The 27,884-nt window shown below is 37.9% G+C and overlaps 1 protein-coding gene across 52 annotated transcripts in view; it reads left to right on the forward strand.

Moving 5' to 3' along the window:
* The window catches only part of Rims2 (regulating synaptic membrane exocytosis 2), a 486,087-nt gene that overhangs the window by 286,507 nt on the left and 171,696 nt on the right, over positions 1-27,884 (forward strand). For 29 of the 52 annotated variants that reach the window (NM_053271.2, NM_001256382.1, NM_001256383.1 and 26 more), the window contains 3 exons: positions 22,174-22,242; positions 24,853-25,009; positions 26,472-26,582. In NM_053271.2, the coding sequence (NP_444501.1) occupies positions 22,174-22,242; positions 24,853-25,009; positions 26,472-26,582 (337 nt within the window). Of the gene's footprint in view, positions 1-22,173; positions 22,243-24,852; positions 25,010-26,468; positions 26,583-27,884 lie in introns of all 52 variants that reach the window. The other 23 variants (XM_017316372.2, XM_017316375.2, XM_017316373.2 and 20 more) reach the window with 1 other exon arrangement.

Below are 27,884 nucleotides of genomic sequence, written 5' to 3' on the forward strand. Positions count from 1 at the left end.
TTTGCTTCCAAGTTTTCAGCATAATGTTTCTTAACATATACCCAGTGTCCAACTTGGTACTCATGTAGAAACTTTGGGGTACAAATCCTTATACAGGGCATTAAGTTTAGGCCACAATTCCTGGTGGCTGATCTGGAAAGCTTGCAATCAAGCCATAAGATCCTTGTCAGTGTGAAAAGTCACTCTGAGGGGGTCAAGAGATAGCATCAAGGGAGTAGGGGTCCCATACAAGATCTCAAAAGGATCAGGTCAAAATGGTAGGGGGTGTTCTGGGCTGGGAACAGGGCCAGGGGAAGGAGTACTACCCAGTCAGCCCCAGTCTCCAAGAACAAATTTAATTAACGTCTCTTTTAGGGTTCTGTTCATTCTCACTACCTGCCCTGAGCTCTGGGAACGGTATGAACAACGGAGCTTCCAATTAGTCCCCAATATCTCTGCCAATCCCTGACTTACCTTAGAGACAAAAGCACGACTGTTGTCTGATCCAACAATTTCTCCGAACCCCGGGAAAATTTCCTCTAATATCTTTTCAGCTACCATGGTAGCTGTTTCCTACTTGGTGGGGAAAGCCTCAACCTATCCAGATAAACTATCTACAAACACTAGAAGGTATTTGTAACCATATTTTCCTGGCTTAACTTCTGTAGAATCGACCTCCCAATAAACTCCAGGCTGTTCTCCCCTAGGTCTTTTGCCCTGTTTACTCTTGGCTGCATTAGCATTCACTTGCTGGCATACCTTACACTGTTCTACTATCTCTCTGGCCCAGAACCTGAGGTCTATTATATATATTTTAGGTCCCTTAACTGCTTGCACAAGCTTTTTATCCCCTAAATGAGTCCAGCTGTTTATTTGGCCTAGTAAGTCTTTTGCTTGCTTTCTGGGGAGTATAGTTTTTCCTTTCTTATGTGTGACATTGCCCTTTCTTCTCTAGGTAACAGTTGGTGGGGTGGCTAGTGCTCTGAGTCCTTTCTTCAGTATATTCTAAGTGAGGTCATCCCTTAGTCCAGTGCCATTTCCGGGCAGATGTCTCTTGCAGGCCCATGACAGGGATAGGCTCCTGCATAGCCCTTGATCTGCCTGGTTATTGCCCCGGGTCACTGAGTCTCTTCCCTTCTGATATCCTGGGCAATGGGTGATACTCACAGTTGATGGATTCATTAAGTCACCCAAGATATCCAAGATTTCCTGCTTGGTTTTTTTTTTTTTTTCTTTTCTCTCTGATGTGAGCAGTCATCTTTCTTGGTATATAGCCCTGTGGATGCTACTTTTCTTGCCAGCCCCAGTTCCAAAGCTTTGGTGAAGGCAATTAGCTCTGCTTTCTTCTTGGAGAAACCGTCTCCTATTTGTAAGCCAGTTAGCCTTGGCTCCTGGCAGGGGTCAGTCGGAGAGATCTTTCCATTCCAAGGTGAAGTATTTTTGACTTTGGGGTGCCAAGAGCAGGCAAAAGAAAGAATCTTTCAAGTCTAAGACTGTGTACCAAATTCTGGAAGGTGGCAAAGAACTCAACAGAATGTAGGGGTTAAGGACAGTAGGGTGGATGTCAGCCACTCAGCGGTTTACCTCTCAGAAGTCCTCGACCAGGCAGTAATCATTAGTGCACAGCTTCTTAACTGGCAGGAACAACGTGTTCCAGGCCGAACAGCAACACCAAGCTGGAGGAGCCTGGAAATGTGTGGCTTGATTCCTTCTCGTGTCTCTTGAGACACAGGGCATCGTTTGAGAGACACTGGGGTAACCTGTGCCTTGAGCTCCACCACCGCAGAGGAATGACATTTTGCTTTGCTCATCCCCCACTTCTGTGCAGGCTGGTGGGAATGTCTCCAACCACCAAGTGAAGTGCTGGTTCTGAGTGAAGGTGGGTTCGCATATGTATACTCAGCATCTAGTCTGGTAGTCAGAATGAGTATGGGCTCTCCTTTTGGTCCAATTAGTTGCAGTCCGTCAGGGCCCCCATCTTGGAGAGTAGGTCTTGTCTCAATAGAGGGTAGGGACAGACCATAAATGGATGGGATACCCATCCCATCCCTAGGTCTACTCTTCTTTGTGTAGTCCATTTTGGTACCAGTGGCTCCTTGGACCGAAGACATTTTCTCGGAAATGGGACCATCATCTTGGAGGAGGACTGAGTGTTGAGCCCATATCCACCAAGAATTGAGTGTGTTTCCCCTCCACTCTCAGAGTTACCCTGGGTTCAGGGAGAGATTCTGAACCCGTCTCCCCTAATTACTGCCTTCACCCAGGGCTAACACCTCCAATGTTTGGGGGTGCTTTTCCCAAGGCCTGGAATTTCCTACCCCTGGCTTCTGTTTGTTGAGTGTATAAACCATCTGTTGGAAGCGCTAGCATTTTATTAAATAGCTTTAAGAAACAATAAGAAATAAAGCAATAGGGTCCTAACCCAAGTCATGTTGCCCTGTTTGAGTGCAGATTCACTACAGTACTCATACTATCTGATGTCTTCTTAGAAACTGGTGGGCAGATTCTAAATATATAGAAATTTAAAGGGCAAGGTTAGGAAGAATATTTGCAGCAGTATAGGGAGAAGAAAGCTAAAGCTCAGATGTCAGCCTTTGCTGCATCGGCCTAGTGTGCCGTTGCTGTGAGTAGGAGCCTTTAACGGATATGTCGCGTTGGTTGCCGGCCATCAGATGATAGATGAAATTGGATCATTATCTTTTGTGTTGTACCATAAAACAATGTCTAGATGAATTAATGAGTTAAAAAATATAACTTCAGACTCAGCTAGAAAGCAGAAGCCTTTAATTCTAAAGCACCATTAGAGATTTGTTATGAAGATGAAGCATACACAAAATGTCAAAGAAGTTGTGAATCCTTTACAAGATGATTCCCAACAAAGGGGAATCTAAGAAGTTCTTTGCCAGAGATCAGAAAGAGAATCTACCAGGAAATATATTCAAGATGGAAGCATCAAAGGAACTAGAAACTGTGAGGACAAATGAAACCTGTATAGTATTCCCTTCAGTCCTGATGTGGTTTCTGTGAACAAAGTTGTTTTGGGTTTGTAGTTGTGCTTTGCCTAGGACTCTCAAAAGCTATAGTAGTAATTCAGTCAATCCAGCTAGACTGCAGAGAAGCATATAAATATAAATCCTAGGATTTGATTTTACTAAATTTCATTTAAGAACAAAAAAAGAATTAATAACCATAGAGATAATCTTGTAGCTAGTAGCTATTTAGATATGCATTAGTAAGATGAAGTGCCAATTAACAGGGAATATATATTCTTTGCATGTACAGATATTTGAGTAAGTTCCTGTTCTTATTTGAAGTAGATATATGTATAAAATTTTAAAGTGCATATGAAGAAAGAGGCTTCCATCTTTTTAAAATCTGCTTCTGTGAATGAATCCCATAGCAGTCTCTATACCCACAGTGAATGTGCTTAGATACTGCTTCAGTGCTTCACTGTCCTGAGGGCTGCAGTGACAGGTGTGGGCTACCACACCTAGATGATGAAAGGCTTTCACATGTATGGTATGTTGTCTCCAAATCATATAAAAACACTTAAAACTGTAGCAGAGCATACTGAATGACTCACAGTGTCACCTATCCAGATAGTGTGCGTGTGTGTGTGTGCATATGAGAGAGAGAGAGAGAGAGAGAGAGAGAGAGAGAGAGAGAGAGAGAGAGAGAGAGAAAGAGAGAGGAGATATATAATAACTGTACTTCTTCCAAATTAAAGTTATTTCCATTTATAGTTTTTAAAAAATGCCTGATTTTTTTCCCAGTTAATTTTGCATTCCATCCCTGTCTTCTAGGATAATTTCCTTGTTCTGTTTCTTTATTGCGCCAATGCCTTCTATTCCTGCTGGTACTCCAACTCAGGGCCTCACACGCTAGCATATACTGTAAGATGGAACTGCAGCCCTAGTTCCAATTTTGTTTTTGAAGAACATTAAATACTTTCAATGAAGTTAGAAACTGGCTCTGCTTTCTGACTACATTTCCATTTCTCTTCATTACTAATGTAAAATTTAGCTATATTTAAAATCTTTCTATCACTTAATTATTTCTCTTTGTCTTCCAACAATGTTATTGCATTTTATTTGGCCTGTGGTTTGAAAGAAAGTCTCTGGATGTGTCAATCAGTTTTTTTATTTGTGAATTTTTATTTGATTAATTAATTTATTCACTTTACATCTCAATATCAGCATCCATCTCCTCTAGTCCTCCCTTGAAGCTCCTCCTCCCACTTCCCCTTCCTTTTCTACTCTGAAAAGGGGGCGCTCTCTTGGGTATTTCCCCCACCCAACCCCAGCACATAAGTCACTGCAGGACTATGCACATTCTCTCTCACTGAGACAGGACAAGGCAGCCCCGTCAGGCAACACAGTGACAGCCCCCACTCTAGTTGTTGGGGAACACCTATGATGTCAAAGCTGTACATCTGCTACATATGTGAAGGGGGTCAAGGTCCAGTCCATGCTTGCTATTTGGTTGGTGGTTCCATCTCTGGGAGCCTCCAAGGATCCAGGTTAGTCAACTCTGTTGGTCTTCCTATGGAGTCCCTACCTTCTTCAGGTCCCACCATCCTTCCCATGATTTCCACAAAACTTGTTGAGCTCCATCCAGTGTTTGAGTGTGGGTCTCAGTATCTGTTTCAGTCAGCTGTTGAGTGTAGCCTCTCAGGGATAGTCATCATAGGATGCTGTCTGCAAACCTAGCAGAGTATCAATAGTGTCAGGGATTAATTCTCACTCATGTAATGGGTCTCAATTTGGGATACTCATTAGTTGGCCATTCTCTCCATCTCTGCTCTATCTTTGTCCTTAAACATTTTGAAGACAGGACACATTTTAAGTCAAAGATTTTGTGGTTGGGTTGCTGTTCTTTTCCCTCTACTAGGATTCCTGCCTGGATATAGGTAGTGGACATTGCTGGCTCATATTCCCCACTGCTAGGAATTTCAGCTAGAGTCACCCCATATCCACCCTGGGTCCTCCCTAGTCCTAGGTCTCTGGTAAGTCCAGAAATGCTTGCCTCTGCCACAGCTGATTTCCATTCTCTTTTCTTCTCTACCTACACTTGATCCCTGCCTCCAGTTCCTCTTTCCTCCCCATCCTCTCCACTTCTCCATCCACTACACACACACACACACACACACACACACACACACACACACACACAATTTCCCCTAAGTAAGATTCAACTAGCCTCCCTTGGGTCCTCCATGTTATTTGGGTTCCTTAGGGGAATGGATTGTAGGGTGATTATCCTGTATTTTATGGCTAATATCCACTTTGAGTACATGGTGTGCATATCTTTTGGGGTCTGGGTTACCTCATTCAGGATATTTTTTTACTTTCATTCCTTCTACAAAACTCATGATGTCCTTGTTTTTAATAACTTAGTAGTTATTCTCTTTCTTTTTTGAGGTTTTATGTGTTTTAGGTATCAAAGTGACTGTAGCTTTATAGAATGAGTTTTACAATGTTCCTTTTTCTATTTTGTTAAATAATTTGAGAAGTATTAGTATTAGCTATTCTTTGAAAATCTGGTAAAATTATGTGCTAAATCCATCTGAACCTGTGGGTTTGTTGTTGTTGTTGTTGTTGTTTGTTTTGGTTGGGAATCCTTTAATGACTTCTTCTGTTTACTTAAGGGATATTGGACTATTTAGTTTATCTGATCTTGATTTAACTTTGGCAAGTGGTATCTGTCTAGAAAGTCATCCATTTCATTTAGTTTTTAAATGTTTTATGTAATACCAGCTTTTGAAGTAAGAGCTAATGATTCTTTGAATTTGCTGTGTCTATTGTTATGTCTCTTTTTATTTCTGACCTTGTTAATTTGGGTACTCTTTCTCTGCCTTTTAGTTAGTTTGGCTAAAAGTTTGTCTGTCTTGTTTTTCCTCAAAGAACCAGTACTTGGTTTTGTTGATTCTTTGTATTGTTCTCTTTGTTTCTAGTTGATTGATCTCAGTTTGATTGCTTCCTGCCATCTACTGCTCTTGGGTGTGTTTGTTTGTTTGTTTCTCCTTTGAGCTTTAAAAGAGTGTACTCTTTTAAATCATTAGTATAAGAATTCTCCAATTGCTTTATGAAGGCACTTAGTGCTATAAACTTTCCTCTTAGCACTGCTCTCATTGTGTCTCATAAGTTTGGGTATGTTGTGCCTTCATTTTCATTGAATTGTAGAAAGTCTTTAATCTCTGTCTTTTCTCTGACCCAGTGGTCGTTAAGTAGAGTGTTTTCAGTTTCTATGAGTATGTAGGCTTTCTATTGTTTTTGTTGTTGTTGAAGTCCAGCTTTAATCAGTGGGAGTCTGATATGATACAAGGGGTTATTTCAATTTTCTTACATCTCTTGAGGTTCTTTTTATGGTCAACTTTTGGGAAAGCTCCATGAAGTGCTGAGAAGAAGGTATAATCTTTTATGTTTGGGTGAAATGTACCTTAGATATCTATTAGGTATATTTGATTCATAACCTGTGTTAATCTCATTATTTCCCTATTTAGTTTATGTCTCTATAACCTTTCTATTGGTGAGAGTCGGGTATTGAAGTTAATGTGTGGGGTTCCATATGTAGTTTAAGCTTTAGTAATATATTTTATGAATGTAGATGCCTTTGCATTTGGGGCATAGATTTTCAGAACTGAGATGTCATCTTGGTGGACTTTTCCTTTGATGAGTATAAAATGTCCTTCTGTATCCCTTTTGATTAATTTTGAAAGAAAGACTATTTTATTAGATATTAAAATAGCTACTCCAGTTAGATTCTTTGGTCCATTTACTTGGAAACCTTTTTGCATCCCTTTACTCTGAGGTAGTATCTGTGTTACTAAGGAGTGAGTTTTGTGTGTACCAGAATGATGGATCCTGTTTATTCATTCACTCTATTAGCCTGTGTCTTTCTATTGGTGATTGAGCCCACTGATGTTGAGAGATATTAATGGCCAGTGATTATTAGTTAATTTGATGTTGATAGTGGTACTATATGTGTGTGTTTCTGTGTGTATCTCAATTCTCTCCTTTTGAACTTCCTGGTGTAGAATTATCTATTTCATGTGTTTTCTTGGGTATTTCTTGGGTGTTTCCTTGTGTTGGAATTTTCCTTTTAGTATTCTCTTTTTCCTGGACTACTGGAAGATGATACTGTTTAAATTTGCTTTTGTCATGGAATATTTTTCTCCATCTATGGTGATTGAGTTTTTTGTTGGGTATAGAAGTCTGGGCTACTCTCTGTGATCTCTTAATAGACTGTAGGACATTTGCCCAGGCCCTTTTGACTTTTAAAGTCTCTGTTGAAAAGTCTGGTGTAATTCTAATAGGTCTGCCTTCATATGTAACTTGACCTTTGTCTCCTGTAACTTTTAATATTTTGTCTTTGTTCTCTACACTTACTGTTTTGGTTATTATGTAGCAGCAAAATTTCCCTTTTTGATTTAATGTGTTTGGTGTTCTGTAACCTTCTTGTACGTTTATAGGCATTTCTTTCATTAGGGAAAATTTCTTCTTTTATTTTGTTGAGGGTAATTTCTGGCTTTGTGAGTTGGGAGTCTTCTACTTCTCTATTACTCTTAGGTTCGGTCTTGCCATAGTGTTCCAATTTTTTCTGGATGTTTTCTGTAAGAAACTTTTTTATTTTTAGCATTTTTTGTATCAATTTCTTCTATGATATCTTCTACTCCTGACATTCTCTCTTGAATCTCTTGTATTATGTTGGTGATACTTACAATCTGTATTTCCTGTTCTCTTTCCTAGGTTTTCCATCTCCAGAATTGCCTTAGCTTTTGTTTTCTTTATTGTTTCTATTTCCATTTTCAGGTCTTGACCAATTTTATCAATTTCATTCACCTTTTCCTGTATTGCTTTATGTTTATTCGTTTTATTTTGAAGGTCCTCTACCTGTTTGATTATATTTTCCTGTATTTCTTTAAGAGATTTATTCATTTCTTCTTTAAAGGCCTCTATCATCTTCATAAGATTAGATTCATGGCCATTTTCTTGCATTTCAGGGTTGTAGGGTATTCAGGACTTGATGATGTAGAATAGCTGGGTTCTCATGGTGCTATATTATCCTGGCTTTTGTTCTTTGATTCTCAACACTGGACTTTATCCCTTTGGTTGTCCCTAATGTTGGCAGGTCTGGTAGTCACTGGTGGGAGTAGGCTTCTGGGATTGCAGGTATTGCTGGTAGTTCCTGTTGTCACAAGGCCTCTGGGATTGCAGGTAGAGCTGGTTGTCCCTGTAGTAGCAGTCTTCCAGGGATACAGGCAGAGCTGCCCTACTGTGATGGGTTCCTGCTGATGGTTGTTGGGTAGGAGTTTTGAGTGCAGGCCTCTAGGGATGCAGGTAGAGCTGGGGATCACTGATGATTGCAGGCCTCTATTTATCCTGTCAGTAGCTGGCCTCTAGCAATGGAGGCCTCCCTCTAGAGATGGGAACCCTAGAAAGGAGAACAGTAACTACAGACACAAACATTACCATCAGAATACAAGAGATGCAAGAGAGAACTTGAGAGAGTTGTGGCCCTCGAAATGGAGTGCAGAAGGGGTAGGGTGGAGGTCCCCTTTACCGGGTTTGCCCAAAGGAACTTTGAGGCAGGGGATTGATGGTAGGGCATCTCACCTCCTGGTCTGTGGGTGTGTGGGGTTGTGGTTAGAGGTGTGGAACTGGAAGATTGTAGGCCAGCAGGTAGGAGCTTGCTAAGCCTTTTTGTACTTCATTTGCTGTTTTTCAGGTTGAATTATACCTTCAAAAACATACACATTACTTCTAGGTCCTTCAGAATATGAGCTTTGAAGTAGGCTGCAGGCCTCCAGAACTGTGAAGCAGTAAATTTCTACCACTGCAAGCTAGCTAGCCTTTTTTTTTTTTTTTTTTTTTTTTTTTTTGTCTGTTATAGCAACTTTAAGAAACTGATGCAGAAGTATTTTGTATTCAGGAAAGATCATGTGTGTGCTCCTAAGTAATTAACCTTTGGTTATTTCTATAAATGGTATCAGTTGTAAAATGAATATTCTAATTACTCATTTATTTCCTATAAAATATATAATTGACTTTTGTATTACTTATCCTGAGGATCTTCTAGTTGCCATGTTTTTAATCTTTTTTTTTTTTTTTAGAATTTTTTAAAAAAAGATGTATTTTACTTCTATTGCTTGACTAAGTACAAAGTCAGGTGCCAGAGGAGACTAGAAGAGGATTTTGTGTTCTCTGGAACTAGAATTTCATGTGCTTGTAAGCTGCCTTTAGTGTATGCTAAAAACTGAACTTAGGTCCTCTGCAAGAGCAGGGAATACTCTTAACGTTTGAACCATCCCTTCACTTCCAGCAAGTTCTAATTCATAATTCCTACTATGTCACTTCTTGCTATGTTACCTATACTCTTCTCATTTCTCTTCTTATTTCACTGCCTGTTTAGAACATTCGGTGCAGTGCTGAATAGAAAGCTCATCTTTAGAGTGAGTGTGCTTGTTCCCAGTGTCAGAGGGAAAGCTCTCAGTGTCTCATAACTATGTGTGTTTAGTCATAGAGATTACAGATAACTTTTATTGTTGGAGGAAATTGCTTCTCATTAGTTTGCTAAGGTATTTATCATGACCGTGGGCTAAACTTTCAAAAGTTTTTTATCTATTGAAATTATTTCCAATTTACATGAATCAAGTTATTCTCAATAAACATAAAATTATATTAAACATAAAATTATATCCTATTGAAAAAGGATCCAGAATAATACTTTTTCATTGATAAGTCATGTTAAAAAATTAAAGAAAATACAGGAGAATCGGTGAATATAATTTTCAAGTAAACACACAGTCCAATAAGATCCTCACACCTCAGGGTGGATTCAGATTTCCCACGAGCAATTAAAAAGTGTAGACAGGTTGTTTACATTTTGTAGATATATCTACTTCATGTGTATGAATTGCTTATCTGCATGCATGTATGTAAATGTACCATGTGCATGTGATGGTCCACAGCCTTTAGAAGATGACGTCAGATCCCCTGGACACTGGTGCTCTGAGCTGCCATGTGGGTGCTGGGAACTAAGCCTCAGGCATTCTGCAAAACTCAAGTTCTTTGACTGAGGAGGCACCTCTCCAACTACTATGAAAGTATTCTATTATTATTTACTTGTTTATTTATTATTATCTAGTAACATTTAAACATATATTTATAGAAATACTAATTTTTTAAGATCCTGTTTTTGTATATACACACACACACTATATATATATATATGTTTGTATATATCATACAAAATGTTCAGATCAAAGTTTCCCCTCCCCTAACTTCTCACCTACCAGGGTCTATGTTGTCTTTTCCTATCTTTTTTAAAAAAGCAAACAGGCAAACAAACCAGGAAAAAACAACAATGAGAAAGCACAAGAAACACATACACACATATCCAAAATAAAAACACAAAATTGGAGATGATAATATACAAGCAAAAGGCCAGTAAGAGAAAAATGTCCAAACAAAGCTATGATTCATTTTATGTTAACCGTCTGCTGCTTGGCCCGGGACCCACCGACAGTAATATACCCAGTAATATACCCAGTGAGGCTCAATTGGAAAAAACAAAACCCTGATATTATAATTTATTTTTAAATAATTTCAAACATTTATTATAGTCTCCATTATTATTACCAGGCCAGTAGCAAAACAAATGAATGGATAAATTATATCTGTACATTTGAAATACTAAAAATGGAAACATCATCTTTGAAATTGTGATTTCTCACTTGTTGGTGGTGCAATAGATTTAATAGCAAATGGCAAAATAGTCTTAGAAGAGAGTACCGAGAACCTCTCTGTCACTGTGGTTATGTAAGTACATAAACATTAAAGAGGTACTGAGAAAGGAATTCTCACTAAAAACACAGGAAAAGCAGAAAATTATCATGTATTCATTTAGAATAAGTTAGAAAGTGATTAGGGAAAATACATTCATAACTGAGAAATGTGAAATTTGAAAAAATATAGAAATTATTAGTGTTACTGAGCTTATCATTCATCATTTTGAAATTAGCAAAATAAACCTTTATTACTTTATTTCTGGAATAAAAACAGATAGGATGCAAACTGGCAGGTTCTTAGGTACATATACATAAGATAAAAAGATTCATAGAGGCATGGTAATGTATATAGGTAATTTATATAAATCACAGACTGACTGAGAACATGAGTAGCAAAATGTGATTGTAAACATTAGAGAAAAACTTTGAAAAATTAAACAAAATGAACAACTTACTTTAAAACAGTATTTATTGAGGACACAGAGACAAAATTCTAATTAAAAAAATCAGAACTGAAAAGGGAGACATAACAACAGATCCTGAAGAAATCCAAAACACCATCAGATCCTTCTACAAAAGGCTATACTCAACAAAACTGGAAAACCTGGACGAAATGGACAAATTTCTGGACAGATACCAGGTACCAAAGTTGAATCAGGATCAAGTTGACCTTCTAAACAGTCCCATATCCCCTAAAGAAATAGAAGCAGTTATAAATAGTCTCCCAGCCAAAAAAAGCCCAGGACCAGACGGGTTTAGTGCAGAGTTCTATCAGACCTTCAAAGAAGATATAATTCCAGTTCTGCACAAACTTTTTCACAAGATAGAAGTAGAAAGTACTCTACCCAACTCATTTTATGAAGCCACTATTACTCTGATACCTAAACCACAGAAAGATCCAACAAAGATAGAGAACTTCAGACCAATTTCTCTTATGAATATCGATGCAAAAATCCTCAATAAAATTCTCGCTAACCGAATTCAAGAACACATTAGAGCAATCATCCATCCTGACCAAGTAGGTTTTATTCCAGGGATGCAGGGATGATTTAATATACGAAAATCCATCAATGTAATCCACTATATAAACAAACTCAAAGACAAAAACCACATGATCATCTCGTTAGATGCAGAAAAAGCATTTGACAAGATCCAACACCCATTCATGATAAAAGTTCTGGAAAGATCAGGAATTCAAGGCCCATACCTAAACATGATAAAAGCAATCTACAGCAAACCAGTAGCCAACATCAAAGTAAATGGAGAGAAGCTGGAAGCAATCCCACTAAAATCAGGGACTAGACAAGGCTGCCCACTTTCTCCCTACCTTTTCAGCATAGTACTTGAAGTATTAGCCAGAGCAATTCGACAAGAAAAGGAGATCAAGGGGATACAAATTGGAAAGGAGGAAGTCAAAATATCACTTTTTGCAGATGATATGATAGTATATATAAGTGACCCTAAAAATTCCACCAGAGAACTCCTAAACCTGATAAACAGCTTCGGTGAAGTAGCTGGATATAAAATTAACTCAAACAAGTCAATGGCCTTTCTCTACACAAAGAATAAACAGGCTGAGAAAGAAATTAGGGAAACAATACCCTTCCCAATAGTCACAAATAATATAAAATATCTCGGAGTGACTCTAACTAAGGAAGTGAAAGATCTGTATGATAAAAACTTCAAGTCTCTGAAGAAAGAAATTAAAGAAGATCTCAGAAGATGGAAAGATCTCCCATGCTCATGGATTGGCAGGATCAACATTGTAAAAATGGCTATCTTGCCAAAAGCAATCTACAGATTCAATGCAATCCCCATCAAAATTCCAACACAATTCTTCAACGAATTAGAAGGAGTAATTTGCAAATTCATCTGGAATAACAAAAAACCTAGGATAGCAAAAACTCTTCTCAAGGATAAAAGAACCTCTGGTGGAATCACCATGCCTGACCTAAAGCTTTACTACAGAGCAATTGTGGTAAAAACTGCATGGTACTGGTATAGAGACAGACAAGTAGACCAATGGAATAGAATTGAAGACCCAGAAATGAACCCACACACCTATGGTCACTTGATCTTCGACAAAGGAGCTAAAACCATCCAGTGGAAGAAAGACAGCATTTTCAACAATTGGTGCTGGCACAACTGGTTGTTATCATGTAGAAGAATGTGAATTGATCCATACTTATCTCCTTGTATTAAGGTCAAATCTAAGTGGATCAAAGAACTTCACATAAAACCAGAGACACTGAAACTTATAGAGGAGAAAGTGGGGAAAAGCCTTGAAGATATGGGCACAGGGGAAAAATTCCTGAACAGAACAGCAATGGCTTGTGCTGTAAGATCGAGAATTGACAAATGGGACCTAATGAAACTCCAAAGTTTCTGCAAGGCAAAAGACATCGTCAATAAGACAAAGAGACCACCAACAGATTGGGAAAGGATCTTTACCTATCCTAAATCAGATAGAGGACTAATATCCAACATATATAAAGAACTCAAGAAGGTGGACTTCAGAAAATCAAATAACCCCATTAAAAAATGGGGCTCAGAACTGAACAAAGAATTCTCACCTGAGGAATACCGTATGGCAGAGAAGCACCTGAAAAAATGTTCAACATCCTTAATCATTAGGGAAATGCAAATCAAAACAACCCTGAGATTCCATCTCACACCAGTCAGAATGGCTAAGATCAAAAATTCAGGTGACAGCAGATGCTGTCGAGGATGTGGAGAAAGAGGAACACTCCTCCATTGTTGGTGGGATTGCAGGCTTGTACAACCACTCTGGAAATCCGTCTGGCGGTTCCTCAGAAAACTGGACATAGTACTACCGGAGGATCCAGCAATACCTCTCCTGGGCATATATCCAGAAGATGCCCCAACTGGTAAGAAGGACACATGCTCCACTATGTTCATAGCAGCCATATTTATAATAGCCAGAAGCTGGAAGAACCCAGATGCCCCTCAACAGAGGAATGGATAAAGAAAATGTGGTACATCTACACAATGGAGTACTACTCAGCTATTAAAAAGAATGAATTTATGAAATTCCTAGCCAAATGGATGGACCTGGAGGGCATCATCCTGAGTGAGGTAACACATTCACAAAGGAACTCACACAATATGTACTCACTGATAAGTGGATATTAGCCCAAAACCTAGGATACCCAAGATATAAGATACAATTTCCTAAACACATGAAACTCAAGAAAAATGAAGACTGAAGTGTGGACACTATACCCCTCCTTAGAAGTGGGAACAAAACACCCTTGGAAGGAGTTACAGAGACAAAGTTTGGAGCTGAGATGAAAGATGGACCATGTAGAGACTGCCTTATCCAGGGATCCACCCCATAATCAGCATCCAAACGCTGACACCATTGCATACACTAGCAAGATTTTATCGAAAGGACCCAGATGTAGCTGTCTCTTGTGAGACTATGCCGGGGCCTAGCAAACACAGAAGTGGATGCCCACAGTCAGCTAATGGATGGATCACAGGGCTCCCAATGGAGGAGCTAGAGAAAGTACCCAAGGAGCTAAAGGGATCTGCAACCCTATAGGTGGATCAACATTATGAACTAACCAGTACCCCGGAGCTCTTGACTCTAGCTGCATATGTATCAAAGGATGGCCTAGTCGGCCATCACTGGAAAGAGAGGCCCATTGGACACACAAACTTTATATGCCCCAGAACAGGGGAACGCCAGGGCCAAAAAGGGGGAGTGGGCGGGTAGGAGAGTGGGGGTGGGTGGGTATGGGGGACTTTTGGTATAGCATTGGAAATGTAAATGAGCTAAATACCTAATAAAAAATGGAAAGAAAAAAAAACAGTATTTATTAAACTTTGAATCAGTTTTCTTCTACATCTACGGCAAGGTAGAATTAGTAATTTCAACTATTCCCACAAATGATGTAGTAGATTTTGACAGTGCTCACAGAACAGACTTTTATAGTCCTGAATAAATTGTCTCAGAATATAACAAATAATAAATATTTCTATTTTTTAAGCAATATGTATGCCCTTGATCCTAAGCCTGAAGGTACGAATAAGAAGTCAGAATCACCTACTAGTTAAGATTGCAAGTAGGCTCGATGAAACATCATGGAATTCCACAAAGTAACACTAATTCTAATTATGTATACAAAATCAAGTTATTAAATTATAAAATCTATGTCTAACACAACACAGAAAAATACATTAATTCAAAGCTAATCTCTACTCTTTTTAGACTGGTAATAAGTGAACACTTATCAACTTTAAGAAATGGAGCCTAAGTGTATGTGCATACCATTTTTTGGAATTGGGTAATATTTAAAAATTATATATATGTATGTTGTTATATACATATGTATATATGTATATAACAAATATATATATATATATTGTTCATTACAGATTACTAATGTTTATACAATTGAGTATTTTGTGTGCATGTGCGTATGTGCACCACATGCAAACCTGTTACCTAGGGAGGTTAGAAGAGGGCGTCATATCCCTTGGAGCTGAGAGTACAGGAGCATTAGAAGCTCTATGTGAGTTGGTGTTGGTTGCCATGTGAAAATTGGGACTGGACCTGGGCTTTCTGCTAGAGAACCACGTACTTTTATCCACCTAGTCATCTTTTCAGTCCTGCAAAACTGCTATTTAACTAAATATTTAAAGTCAATATTTAAGGTTTGGGAAGAAGGTTTATTGGGTAATGAAAGTGCTCACTGCTTAAGCATAAGGACCTGTTCCCTCCCCCTCTCTTTTCTTTGCTTTAAAAAAATTTATCATCAACATTAATATCATCATCATCATCATTAGTTGTACTTATACTTTATGTAACAGTCCATTACTTACAGAATCAAGGGCAGGCACTCAAAACGGGAAGGAACCTATGCAGAGGCCATGGAGGAGTACTGCTTACTAGCTTGCTCTAAATAGCTTGCTCAGCCTGCTTTCTTATAGCACTTTATAGCTCGGAGGTGGCACCACCCATATCCACTAATTAAGAAATTGCATTCAGTATTGCCACAGGACAAACTGGTGGTAGCATTTTCCTATTGGGGTTCTAAAATGACTGTAGCTGTGTCAAATTGACTTAGAATTAGCCAACATGTATGGTGATTTATAACAAGGTTCAGAATCTTTCTTTAAAGGAGTAGTAAATTAGCAGCTCAGAGTTGTTCGCCTTCTTTTCTCACAGTGCTGACTATCTCAGGAGTTTCAGGTGTAATTTCAGTTCAAAGCACTGATTTCCGGTTTCTCTCTGTTTCTGTTTGCCTCATGATCCCTCTCATAGCTCGAGGCTATAGTCCTAAAATCCCACTGCTTTCCAATGGGAATGGGCAGGATATTCAGGAGTTTAGTAAATCCCTGGGAATACAATATTGCCCCAGAGGAGTTAATGTGAAAATTATCAAACTCTTGGTGGCTGGAAGTGTTTTTACTACTATTATATCATATGCCAGAAATGTGTTTCTTCTAAAGCAAGCCTGGAAAAATGAACAGGGATCAGAGAGGACATTAGAAAATGTGGTCAGTGGGTGTACTGCTTGGTTTTGTGTGTCAACTTGACACAAGCTGGAGTTACCACAGGGAAAGGAGCTTCAGTTGAGGAAATGCCTCCATGAGATCCAGCTGTGGGGCATTTTCTCAATTAGTGATCAAGGGGGAAAGACCCCTTGTGGGTGGTGCCATCTCTGGGCTGGTAGTCTTGGGTTCTATAAGAGAGCAGGCTGAGCAAGCCAGGGGAAGAAAGCCAGTAAGGAACATCCCTCCGTGGCCTCTGCATCAGCTCCTGCTTCCTGACCTGCTTGAGTTCCAGTCCTGACTTCCTCTGGTGATGAAAAGCAGTATGGAAGTATAAGCTGAATAAACCCTTTCCTCCCCAACTTGCTTCTTGGTCATGATGTTTGTGCAGGAATAGAAACCCTGGCTAAGACAGTGGGGTTCCCTGGATGTTTGACCTGAGTTACTGGAGTTTTGGAAATAGTCATAGAGCTATTCTCTATTATGGTTCTCTTATTAATTTTATTTTAAATTTATTTTTATTTTAATGTTTTTGAGATTGTAATATAATTACATATTTTTTCTCTTCCTTTCCTTTCTCCAAACCCTCCCAAGTTGTCTCCCATGCTTTTGTCTTTCAAATTCAAGGCCTCTTGATTTAAAATTGGTGTGTATGTGGTCCTAAATCCATAAATAAAACTTGCTCAGTCCCTATGTTACTTGATACTTGTATGTAGATGATCTCTTGGCTGACAACTTAGTATTAGACAACTAATTGGTGTGTTCTTTCTTCCCTGGGAAAGACTCTCTCCCACTCTCAGCATTCTTTAGTTGCTCCTTCTTTTTTGTCTAGGATTGAGGCCTCAAGAGCTTTTCCCCTTCTGCATGCCTATTGGTGTCATCCTTGATCAAGTCGTTTCTGCAGCCTTGTTTGAAGACTCATGGGTGTGGCTTCCTACATTTCCAGCAGACACAATCTCACAGCATGCCTCCTGTCCTTCTGGCTCTTACAATCTTCCCACCTTCTCTTCTGCAATAATGCCTGAGCCTTAGATTCAGGAAGTATGTTGTAGATATAGCCTTTGGGAATGGGCTTCACAGCTCCACATTTGGTTGTTGTGGTTTTCTCTACTAGTGTTTGTATATTGGAAAGAGAAATGTCCTTGATGAGGGGTGAAGGATACAAGTATCTGCAGACATAAGAACAAATATTTCCAATGGAGTTAAGGATTCTGCTGGTTTAGTTAGTTGGCTGCTGCAGGTTCTTCCCATGAGCCTTGACTTTACTCACCCTGAATTGTTGGACTAGGTCCAGTTCCAGTCAGAATTCTCTTTTGTGCCGTGGGTCTTAGTCCAATTAGAAAGCTGTTGGTTACCATCCTAGTATGTGTGCCACTACTGGTCCCTTAGGGTTATTTTGCCACACCAGTCATTGTTGTAGTTTATTGGGATCTTGACTGTTTGGGACTCTTGGTTGCTTCCTTCCTTTTTGTGTTTGCATGGCACCTTTTGGTACTATGAAAGCTATTCCTCAAAGGAGGCTTTCAGGGGACAGGGTCAGGCATCACCTGTAACCCCGGTGGTGAAGGAGGTGGTCAGCCTGTCTAGCCACTTGGTGAACTCCAGCTTTAGGGAAGATCATGAAAAATTCATGTGGGGAGTAGTAAAGAAACTCAAATGTCACGTTCATAACTACAAACACATTGTAATCTCAATTTTTCCTAAGTCAATTTAGTGATTCAATACAATTGAATTAGAAATTCCAATAGAATGTTTTTGTAAGATATGATAATATACTTCTAAAATTTATATGCAAAAGCAGATGTTCATAATATAAAAATTCCTAATACAATGGAGTGATTTCTTAATGTATGACATGATGTTTAGGAATATATTAAGTTATTGATTTATGAATAGTTTGTGCGAGGGAAAAGTAGAGTACCAAATATGCCCTCTCAGATAGGATGGATTCATTTCTAACACAGCTTCTATCACAGTCAATGGGGAAATAATAAATAGTAATCAGTAATGTTGAGAAATGTGCTATCCATAGAAAAATAAGTTTTCTCTGTCTTATGTGTAACCTAAGTTAAAAATAGATAGGGATATAATTATAAAAAGCAACAATTTCAAAGTTTCCAGAGGACAATTATGAAAACCCATTTCTACAGCAGAAAATGGCTTTTTATTTTTTCTATTTTTTTATTAATCATTTTATTCATTTATGTTTCAAATGATATGTTCCTTCCCAGTTACTCCTCCACAAACCCCCATTCCATCCCCCCTTGCCCCTTTGCCTCTATGAGGATGCTCCTCCACCCACTCACCCCCACACACCTACCTCCCTGTCCTCACATTCCCCTACACTAGGGTGTGGAGTTTCTACAGGACCAAGGACCTCCCTTCCCACTGATGTCAGATAAGGCCATCCTTTGCTACATATATGACTGGAGCCATGGGTCCATGTATACTCCTTGGTTGGTAGTTTAGTCCCTGGGAGCTCTGGTGGATCTGGTTGGTTGATATTGTTCTTTCTATGGGGTTGCAAACCCCTTCAGCTCCTTCAGTTCTTCCCCTAACTCCTCCATTGGGGTCCCTATTCTGAGTCCTATGGTTGGCTGTGTGCATCCCATCTGTATTGGTCAGGCTCTGGCAGAGCCTCTCAGGAGACAGCTATATCAGAGTCCTATCAGCAAGTGGTTGTTGGCATCAACAATAGTGTCAGGGTTTGGTGTCTGCAGATAGAATGGATCCCTAGGTGAGGCAGTCTCTGGGTGGCCTTTTCTTCAGTTTCTGCACTTTTTTTGTTCTTGTTTTTTCTTTGGATAGTAACCATTCTGGGTTAAAAATTTTGAGATGGGTGGAAGGCCCCATCCCTCAACTGGTCGTCATGCCTATCTACTGGAGGTAGTCTCTAAAGGTTCTATTTTCCCATTGGGTATCTGGGATAAAGTTGTCCCAGTTGGGTCCTGGGAGCCTCTTGCTTCCCTGGAGTCTGGGATTTTCTAGTGGCTACCTCCAGCTCCCTATCCCCCACTACTATATTTCTATTCAATTTCCTGACCCTCTGTACTTCTCTCTTGTCCCTTCCAATAGCTGATCTTGCCCCCTTTTTTTCCCTTCCTCTCATCTTTCCCTCCCAGATTCCTCTCTCTGTCTCTACCTCTTGTGATAGAAAATGTTTCTTATTTAGGAAAATTTCTTCCATGCCAATGAGTTTGAGGCTCTTTCCTACTTTCTCTTCTATTAGATTCAGTATATCTGGTTTTATTTTGAGGTCCTTGATCCACCCAGACTTGAGCTTTGTGCAAGACAATAAATATGGATCTATTTTCATTTTTCTACATACAGTCTACCGGTTAGACCAGCACCATGTATTGAAGATGCTTTCTTTTCTCTAATATATATTTTTGGCTTCTTTGTCAAAGATGAAGTGTCCATAAATGAAAGAGATATTGAAAATATTAATTTTAATACAAACAGTTAATATACCAATTAAATCTCAATCTTGACTTCACCAGCATGTGAAGAATCAAAATCCAAATATGGCGGCGCTCATGATTACAGCACAGCTTACCTCCTTTCATGTTAATCTGGAAGCGTAACATCTTGATTCTATAAGAGCTAGAAGAAACTAACATGTCTACTTAATTTGAGGACCTGACTTTCAATCCATGACTTAGTTTATGCATCGTTGATCCAAGTGTGTGCACCATAGTGCAGCTCACAAAGATTGATGTGGCTTTATCTTTTTCTTGTGTCATTCTTGTTCTAACCACTGGCTAATAGTACAACCTTGAAACTTTGTACAATGTACCTGCCACAGCAATTGTTAACCTCATAGTTGGGCATGTACAACAATAAATGTATTATAAATTGGGAAACAATTTGCTTCTTAAGTTTCTCCATTACTGCCTCATCTATGTAATCATTTATCTGTCCAAATCCATTTAAACTACATGTTCTACATTTATACACCCCATTCTACCCAGTGTGCTGGAAATGTGTCAGGTTATTCTCATAATAGTGTCTATGCTTCCTATTGAAGCTTTCTGACATAAGTTGTGGGAAGATTTTATACAGTAAATTATTAATACAGATGCTGTTTTTCTTCATCCTAGCTAGTTTCCCAATAATGACACATAGAGGCCCAGTTTTATTTAATCCAGCTTCACCACACAATACCTGAACAGTCTTTGATCTAATTTAATTCTCTAAGCTAATCTGACTACCACCCAGCCAAAATCCCTGAGATACTTACATTTCAGTTTTGGACTGGCTCTCTGGACTTTAGATGTGTTCTGCCTTGATGTTTCTCTGGACCGTCTTCCTTGTGGCTGAATCCCCTCTTTCTCTCCCTCCTTCCAGGGCTGCCAGAAGTCCTGCATTATTCTCTCTGTTGCTTAGTTATTGGCATTTTCAGCTTTTATTGACAATGGAGAGAATAAATGATGAGCATTGTTTGCACAAATTTCAGACAGGAGATTTTTATCATAAGCATCACAATGCTTTTTCCAAACAAAATATGAGGGCAGAGAAATGAGCATTTGAATAACACAGGGATAACCTTTGCACAGTGCACAATAACAAGGTGTGATCTCTCTCTCCTTTACAAGAGAGAGAACTGCAGTAGTTGGCATCACAAGCTCCCCTCAGGGAAAGGGGCATGCGCTGAAACAGATAAGAAGCAACTTGGGGTCAATACTGAGTATTCTGACAGAAGTGTGAACATAGTGGACCATACTCCCAAAATAGCCTGATAAGTCTGTGCTTTGGAAACTGTATACATTAGGCACTGTCTAGTTTGTTTTAGAGCTATATAGGAAAGCATGAATTTTCTGAAACTAGTACTCAGTGCAAGGTGTATATTGTCTGATGAAAGACAAAACAAGTCAGTCTGAGAGATTGTGACACTGTTATTATCATCATTAAATGTCTTCTGATTCCGAGGCAGAGTAAAAACTTTAATAAAAAATCCAAAAAAAAAAATCCCGATGCATAGAGTGTTTCTATCCCAAGACACATGAAAAAAATAAGCATTAAAAATTAAGTGTTTATTTCTGTGCATGGTATATTTCATAACTAAGTATAAAGCTCCAATCATTTTTGGACATTAAAATTCTATTTTATTGAATTTGATGATAGTTTTTCTATATTGAAATTAACATTAAAATTTCTAGGGATGGGTGTGGGCAGAGGCAAGGTCAACCTGATTTACAGAGCAAGTTACTGACAAGGTTACACAAAGATACCTTGTCTTGACATTTAAAACAAAAAACAAAAAAAGGATCTGGTCTAAATGATGAGTTCCAGGCCAGCCAAAGTTGTATGACCAGACCTTGCCTCAGAAAACAAAGATAAATAAGGGGAAAAAGTTAGTTTTATAAGAATATAATGTTCTTAAATTTTAAAGGTAATATGTCATGAATCATTTACATTTCTGAAATTCTCTATGATCATGTATATCAAAACTAGACTTCAAATTTCTTGGTCATCTATATTAGTAAGCGACATATTAATGATTTGTAAAACAGCGTATCTCTGTGTTTTTGAAGTTTGCCCAGGTTTAAATGCCTCTGCCTAAAGCATCTGGTATGGCCACCTATTTTTCAATAGAATTGCATTATATGTTTCATACTTAATTGTAGTTTCAGACTTTTGCCTATTTAAGAATTTTGTCTTACATGTTTCCCAAATAATGGTGTAAATTTTAACTACTTTGTGATCTATATCCTAACCTCCTGAAATGTCTGTGTAAACCAATGTTGGTGAGCATGGAATTCTCCTATCCAACTCTTCTATCCTTCCTCCATCCTCAAGTGTTATTGTGTTCTCAGCTTCAGTATGTTTTTCTTTCTTCTTTTTTGGAACAAGCGAAAGTTTACTTCCTGTGTCACTTGTTTTAGGGTCGAAGAGAATAAGTGACAGTGAAGTGTCTGACTACGACTGCGAGGATGGCGTGGGAGTAGTGTCAGGTGAGTGCAGTCATTCCTAGCAGCACATGGGAGTCTAAGTCGCCCATGGCCATCATCAAAAGAAACAAATGTAAGAACACAAATTTGCCTCCCATCTCCAAAAAGAACCTGAAGAGAACCTTAACAACCTAAGACAGCCTTAGTCTATTCTATTGGTTTTCTTGGGTCCTTTGGTAAAGATCAGTTGAACATTTTTATGTTGGTTTACTTCTTAGCTATTTGTTGGGTTTCACTGTGTACTTTATTCTCTGGGCAATAATATAATGTTCTTATTGTTTCCAATTATAGTATGTATTGAATTTTCCTACAGTTAGTCTTCCAACTCTAATAATCAGTACTGTGTAAGTCTCTGCTTTTTGCATCCCCATATAAGCTTTAAAACAAACTTGTCAGTACCTAGAAACTTAGGCCTTCTAATAATTGCATTGAATCTATAGATCTAGTTGATGAAACCTACTGTCTTCCTAATATTGAGTTTTCCTGTTTTGTGCATGTAGAATATCTCTTCCTTTATTTAATTTTATTGATTTTTTTTTCACGTTACTTTATATTTTGGTGGATTGCTGTGAAGAATTTCATGATTGGGGGTGTGCTAATTTAATTGGCTTTGGCTTTTGAATTTCAAATTTCAACAGTTGTTAGTTGTAAGTAAGTGATTGATTATTGTATTTTAGCCTTGTTTTCTATAATTTTCTGCAATCCTCTGTTCGTGGAGGTTATTGATTTAATCTTCAATCTATATTTTAATTACTGCACTTAGACCACTGTCATTTGAATATCTTGTTGACATAGTCGACTGTTATGGTTTTTTGTTATAAAAACCATTCTTTTCTTACTCCTACATTTAGACTTCTATTTCGGCTTTAAATGAGCATTTATATTACTTGATTTCTTAATCTTTACTTTTTTTTAAAAAAGTTCCTTCTATGGTAGTTAACCTAGTGTGTGTGTGTGTGTGTGTGTGTGTGTGTGTGTATGTGTGTGTGTAACTTCTTTATATCCACTTTCAAGCAGTATTTCACACATGATGTAATTTACATTAATAAATTCCTATAGCTTCCTCTTTATATGATTGTTATCATTTTGTTCACTTAAAAAGCAAAGGTAATCATGCATCTATGTGCATAATTATAGGTATGTTTAACCAGGTGTCTGCAAATGATTTTATATGTAGATAAGCATATGCATAAGTTTTACTTTCTCTACCACAGTGTCACATGTGGGTATGTCCACAGAAATATGCCATTATGAGATACTACCAATGTCAGTTGCTTAGAATTCACAGCCATCCTTCTCTGTGGCAGCTGGTGCTTAGATAAATAAAACTGCCTCTCTAGATAAGCACCTTGCCTTTTTTCCATTCATAGTCCCAAGCTAGGGTTTATCTTTAAAATATTAAAAGGTGCTTCCACATTGCTGAAAATTCCAGCTGCTCACAGCAGAGTGTCAGATGTTGGAGCCTGCCGGCAGACAGCATTCTTTGTTTAGCTTCTTCCCTTTCGATAATTCCTCTTTATTTGCTGGGGTACTTCTTGAATTATTTGTGTCTATCTTAATCTTTTGCTCTGTTCCAGGGCATAGAGCCTAATATTCCAGAACAGTATCTTTCTGCGAAAAGATCACATAAGAATGAAATTATTTTTCTCGGTCATGTCTGTTCATAATCATTTAATATGGATATGTACTAGGAATGAACCTATGGTTTTATTCATACAAAGCACATGTACTACTTCTGAGCTACCTTCAGAACCTCTAGGCAACTTAGGAAGAACTCATTATAGCAATGCGTTTTAGAAAGTGCCCATCAGTTATCTTAGTGGAGCAAATGGCTGATTACCAAGGGCTGAGGAGAACATGATGATGATGATGATGATGATGATGATGATGATGATGGTGGTGGTGGTGATAATGATGATGATGATGATGGTGATGATGATGATGGTGGTGGTGATGATGATGATGATGTTGCAGCAGTATCCTCCAATTCAGCCTTATTCATGTTTCTCTGTTACATATGTATGTTATGGCAAACGCCTTTGCTTCTTTCCTTTTCCGTGGTTTCCCACATAGAACTGTTGCTTTTCTGACATGTAGAGTTTCCTTCCTTGCCTTGTCCAAATGCCTGTACTTTTGGATATTCATTTCTGTAAGGATGTTGAGTTGCCGGATCTTGTTTTCAGACGACTGTAGTTTCTCGGCTCTGTGAAGCATTGCAGGAAAATGGCATCAAGCGTTGTTTAGTGTGGTTTATCTTATTTAAAATGTTCGTGCACACTATGAAGCACCTTACAAACCTAGCAAGTCCTGTGAATATTAACAGTGGTTAAGAAACACTTAATTTCTAGAAATGAAATATTTTTAGAACAATCTTGGTTCTCTTTTTAAAGATAGCATAATTTTTTACAGTACCCAGTACAGTGAACATAATAACTACCTAATTATTAAATCTCCTTCCATTTCCATGTCTGTGTTTATAATTTTCAAACATACTACACTGTGTTTTGTTATACTTTACATTTATCTTATTAAAAGTATGCCGGCCTCAGCAATACTTTATGTTTTTAGTGCAATACAAAGACATTCATATTATTATTTTATTTTTTACCTTAGATTATCGACACAATGGCCGCGATCTTCAAAGCTCCACGTTGTCGGTGCCAGAACAAGTCATGTCATCAAATCATTGCTCACCATCAGGGTCTCCTCATCGAGTAGATGTTATAGGAAGGACAAGGTCATGGTCGCCTAGTGCCCCTCCTCCTCAAAGGTATGACAATTTTGTTTGTAGCATGATACTTAGAGTGAACTTAACCTAAATTACCATAATAATCTCTAAACATAAGTTATTCTTTAAAGCATTCTTTTAGGGAAAAAGTAAGATACCATTGCAATGGAAATAAGATGTGATATGGGTTATTTTGTGATTTTTCATGATCTCTGTGTTAGTTGATATAAGAGTTCAAAATAGTTAAGAAAAACTGGCTTTAAACTGTGTGTAAATATTAAGCAAATCCACTTAGAATCAGATGAATTGTATAGTTATTGGTAAATTAAAAGAAAAATTTATTAACAAAACTAAAAAATGCATGAGTAGCGGAAAAATGGTGACACAGATCTGTTGTTCTAGGTCATATAATATTTCAAATCTCTGATAAACATAAGTATTAAAGAGTATATACATGCAGTGCAAACCATGAGCATAATATATACATTATACATGATAGATAGTTCAGGAGTCATATTAAATAGGAAAGATATGTACTATACATAGATATAATTTAATTTAATATATATTGATTAAAACATTGTGGATATATAAATATATCAGATTTGCCTGTGTATTTGAATATTCCTCTGAATATAAACATGGCATTGCAAACTAATGAAAAAGGATGGTTTGCAAAGAATGGTACCATAGTGGACTGCTTGGATGAAATTTTTACTTTCCTTTTTGTTTTTCTTTTTTTTAATTAATTATTTTTTTAATTTATTTTTTCATACTCTAGATTTTATTCCCCGACCCCCAGTCCACTCTCAAACTGTTCCACATCCCATACCTCCTCTCCACCCCCTGTCTCCACCCTACCCCATCTGATCTCTAAACTCCCTGGGGCCTCCAGACTCTTGAGGGTTAGGTGCATTCATGATTGAACCCAGACCCAGCAGTCCTCTGCTGTATCATTCTGTAATCTTTCAAAGGACTACCATAACCAGAATATGTGAGGGAAGGACTTAGGAAAGATGTAAAGTAGACAGCTACAATCATAGTAAATTATAAAGGTGGTAGAGCAGGCTAGAGTGTTACCATAGACGACAGGGAGTTTTCTGAGGTTTAAACCCAGGTCCAACCCTGAATACGTAATCACTCCCACCATCCCAGAAAGAACGTGTGCATCATTGAACCTATCTTCTTATCAATCTGCTCCTCTAGTGTGCCTCATATCACTGATTATCAGTGATATAGACTAGGTGTGGCCCATCAGTGATGGATGGGATTGCTTATCTAATCCTTAAGAATATTCTCTTAAATTGACCCCTTTTCTATCTGTAAGAAAAGCCAGACCCTCACACAGCTGTTAATTTTCAAATGAAATGTATACCATCAATACATATTGTGTGTGTATAGTATATACTATAGGATAATATTTATACAAATAACTAAATGTTATTTTTTATATAGACTATGATATAGATTAGTAAGATACTTAACGATCTTGTTGTCTTAGTAGGAATGTGGAACAGGGGCACCGAGGGACACGTGCTACTGGCCATTACAACACAATTAGCCGAATGGATAGACACCGTGTCATGGATGACCACTACTCTTCAGATAGAGACAGGTAAAAGCAATTAAGCCTTACTAAATTCTATTGCCTCAGGAAGGGGTTTATAAAGTGTTTACTCTAGTCCTGTATCTTACTTTAGTTTCCAAACCATGCTTTTTCTTTACTGTTCCCACATTCTTTCTAAGGTTACCCTTTACTTAAAAGGAGAGGTTAAGCATGTACAGTTTTTTCTTGATAAGAAAAACAAACACCAGAGGTTCATGGCTAAGATACAGAATTCTAGCACTTGGGATGGTGATCAGGAAAATTACAAGGATGAGAGAAGCTAGGACTGCTGGGCTAGACCCTGCAAAGGACAGAAGGATTTTGGTCTTTCATAATTCGAAATAGCTAGCAAATTTGCACAAGAGACTATGATGATAATCAGAACACAAACAAGATGTTTTGTGACTTTCCCTGCACATAGCAAATGATCATGGTAACATATATCTGTAGGCTGGAAAAGACTGAAGTGCTTAATAGATTGCAGAGAAGTGGTGTGGCTTTCACACTCAGAAACACTGAGACAGAGTCTGGGTTGTTTTGGAAATCTTTTATCATCATTCTCTAAGAGGTTTTTTTCCATGGCCTTCAGTGAAGCTTTAACTACCTAAAAATCATACTTGTTGACTTCAGTGTTTGGAAGAGTTCTCAGAACTTGTCCCATTAAAAGTGACAAACTTTGGAGTAATATGGTATGTTACAATGCTTACAATAATTCTTACTAATTTTAAGAAAATGAATTAACATTGTAATTCAATCTTTGGATATATATATATATATACCATTGGACTTTTTAAAAATTCATAAGTGAAGACAAGGTTGAATATAATATTAAAAAATATTTACATTCCTTTGTCTTTAAAATCTGCGGACTGTTAGGATATATAAAAGAAATTATTTGGTTTGAATCACAATTAGTACTCAACCCAGTCATAGAATTTCATTGTGTCTCCAAAAGACGAAATGGAGGGTATCTTCTCCATGGATAGTGTCAAACTAATACTACTTTTTGTGTCTAGGATCAAAAATGAAAACATAGAGTTATTATATTAATCTCTATTAGTATCAAATACAAACTACTTAGTACTTTTTTTGCTTTTTAAATTTTTTAAACTCTGTAATCAGCGATTGTGCTGCCTATGGGAAGATATATTTATCAAGTACAATAGTAGTAAAAGTAGATTACCGTGTTGGCATGGCTGAAGAGGTAGAACAAGTAATAAAAACAATCAATAGGAATTTTGGTTATCTAATGAAGTGTTAATGAACTTTCTTTGCTTTTCAAATTATATAGCTGTCACAAGCTTCTTAGCC

The sequence above is a fragment of the Mus musculus genome, chromosome 15 (genome assembly GCF_000001635.26).
Source record: "Mus musculus strain C57BL/6J chromosome 15, GRCm38.p6 C57BL/6J".
Classification (NCBI taxonomy): domain Eukaryota; kingdom Metazoa; phylum Chordata; class Mammalia; order Rodentia; family Muridae; genus Mus; species Mus musculus.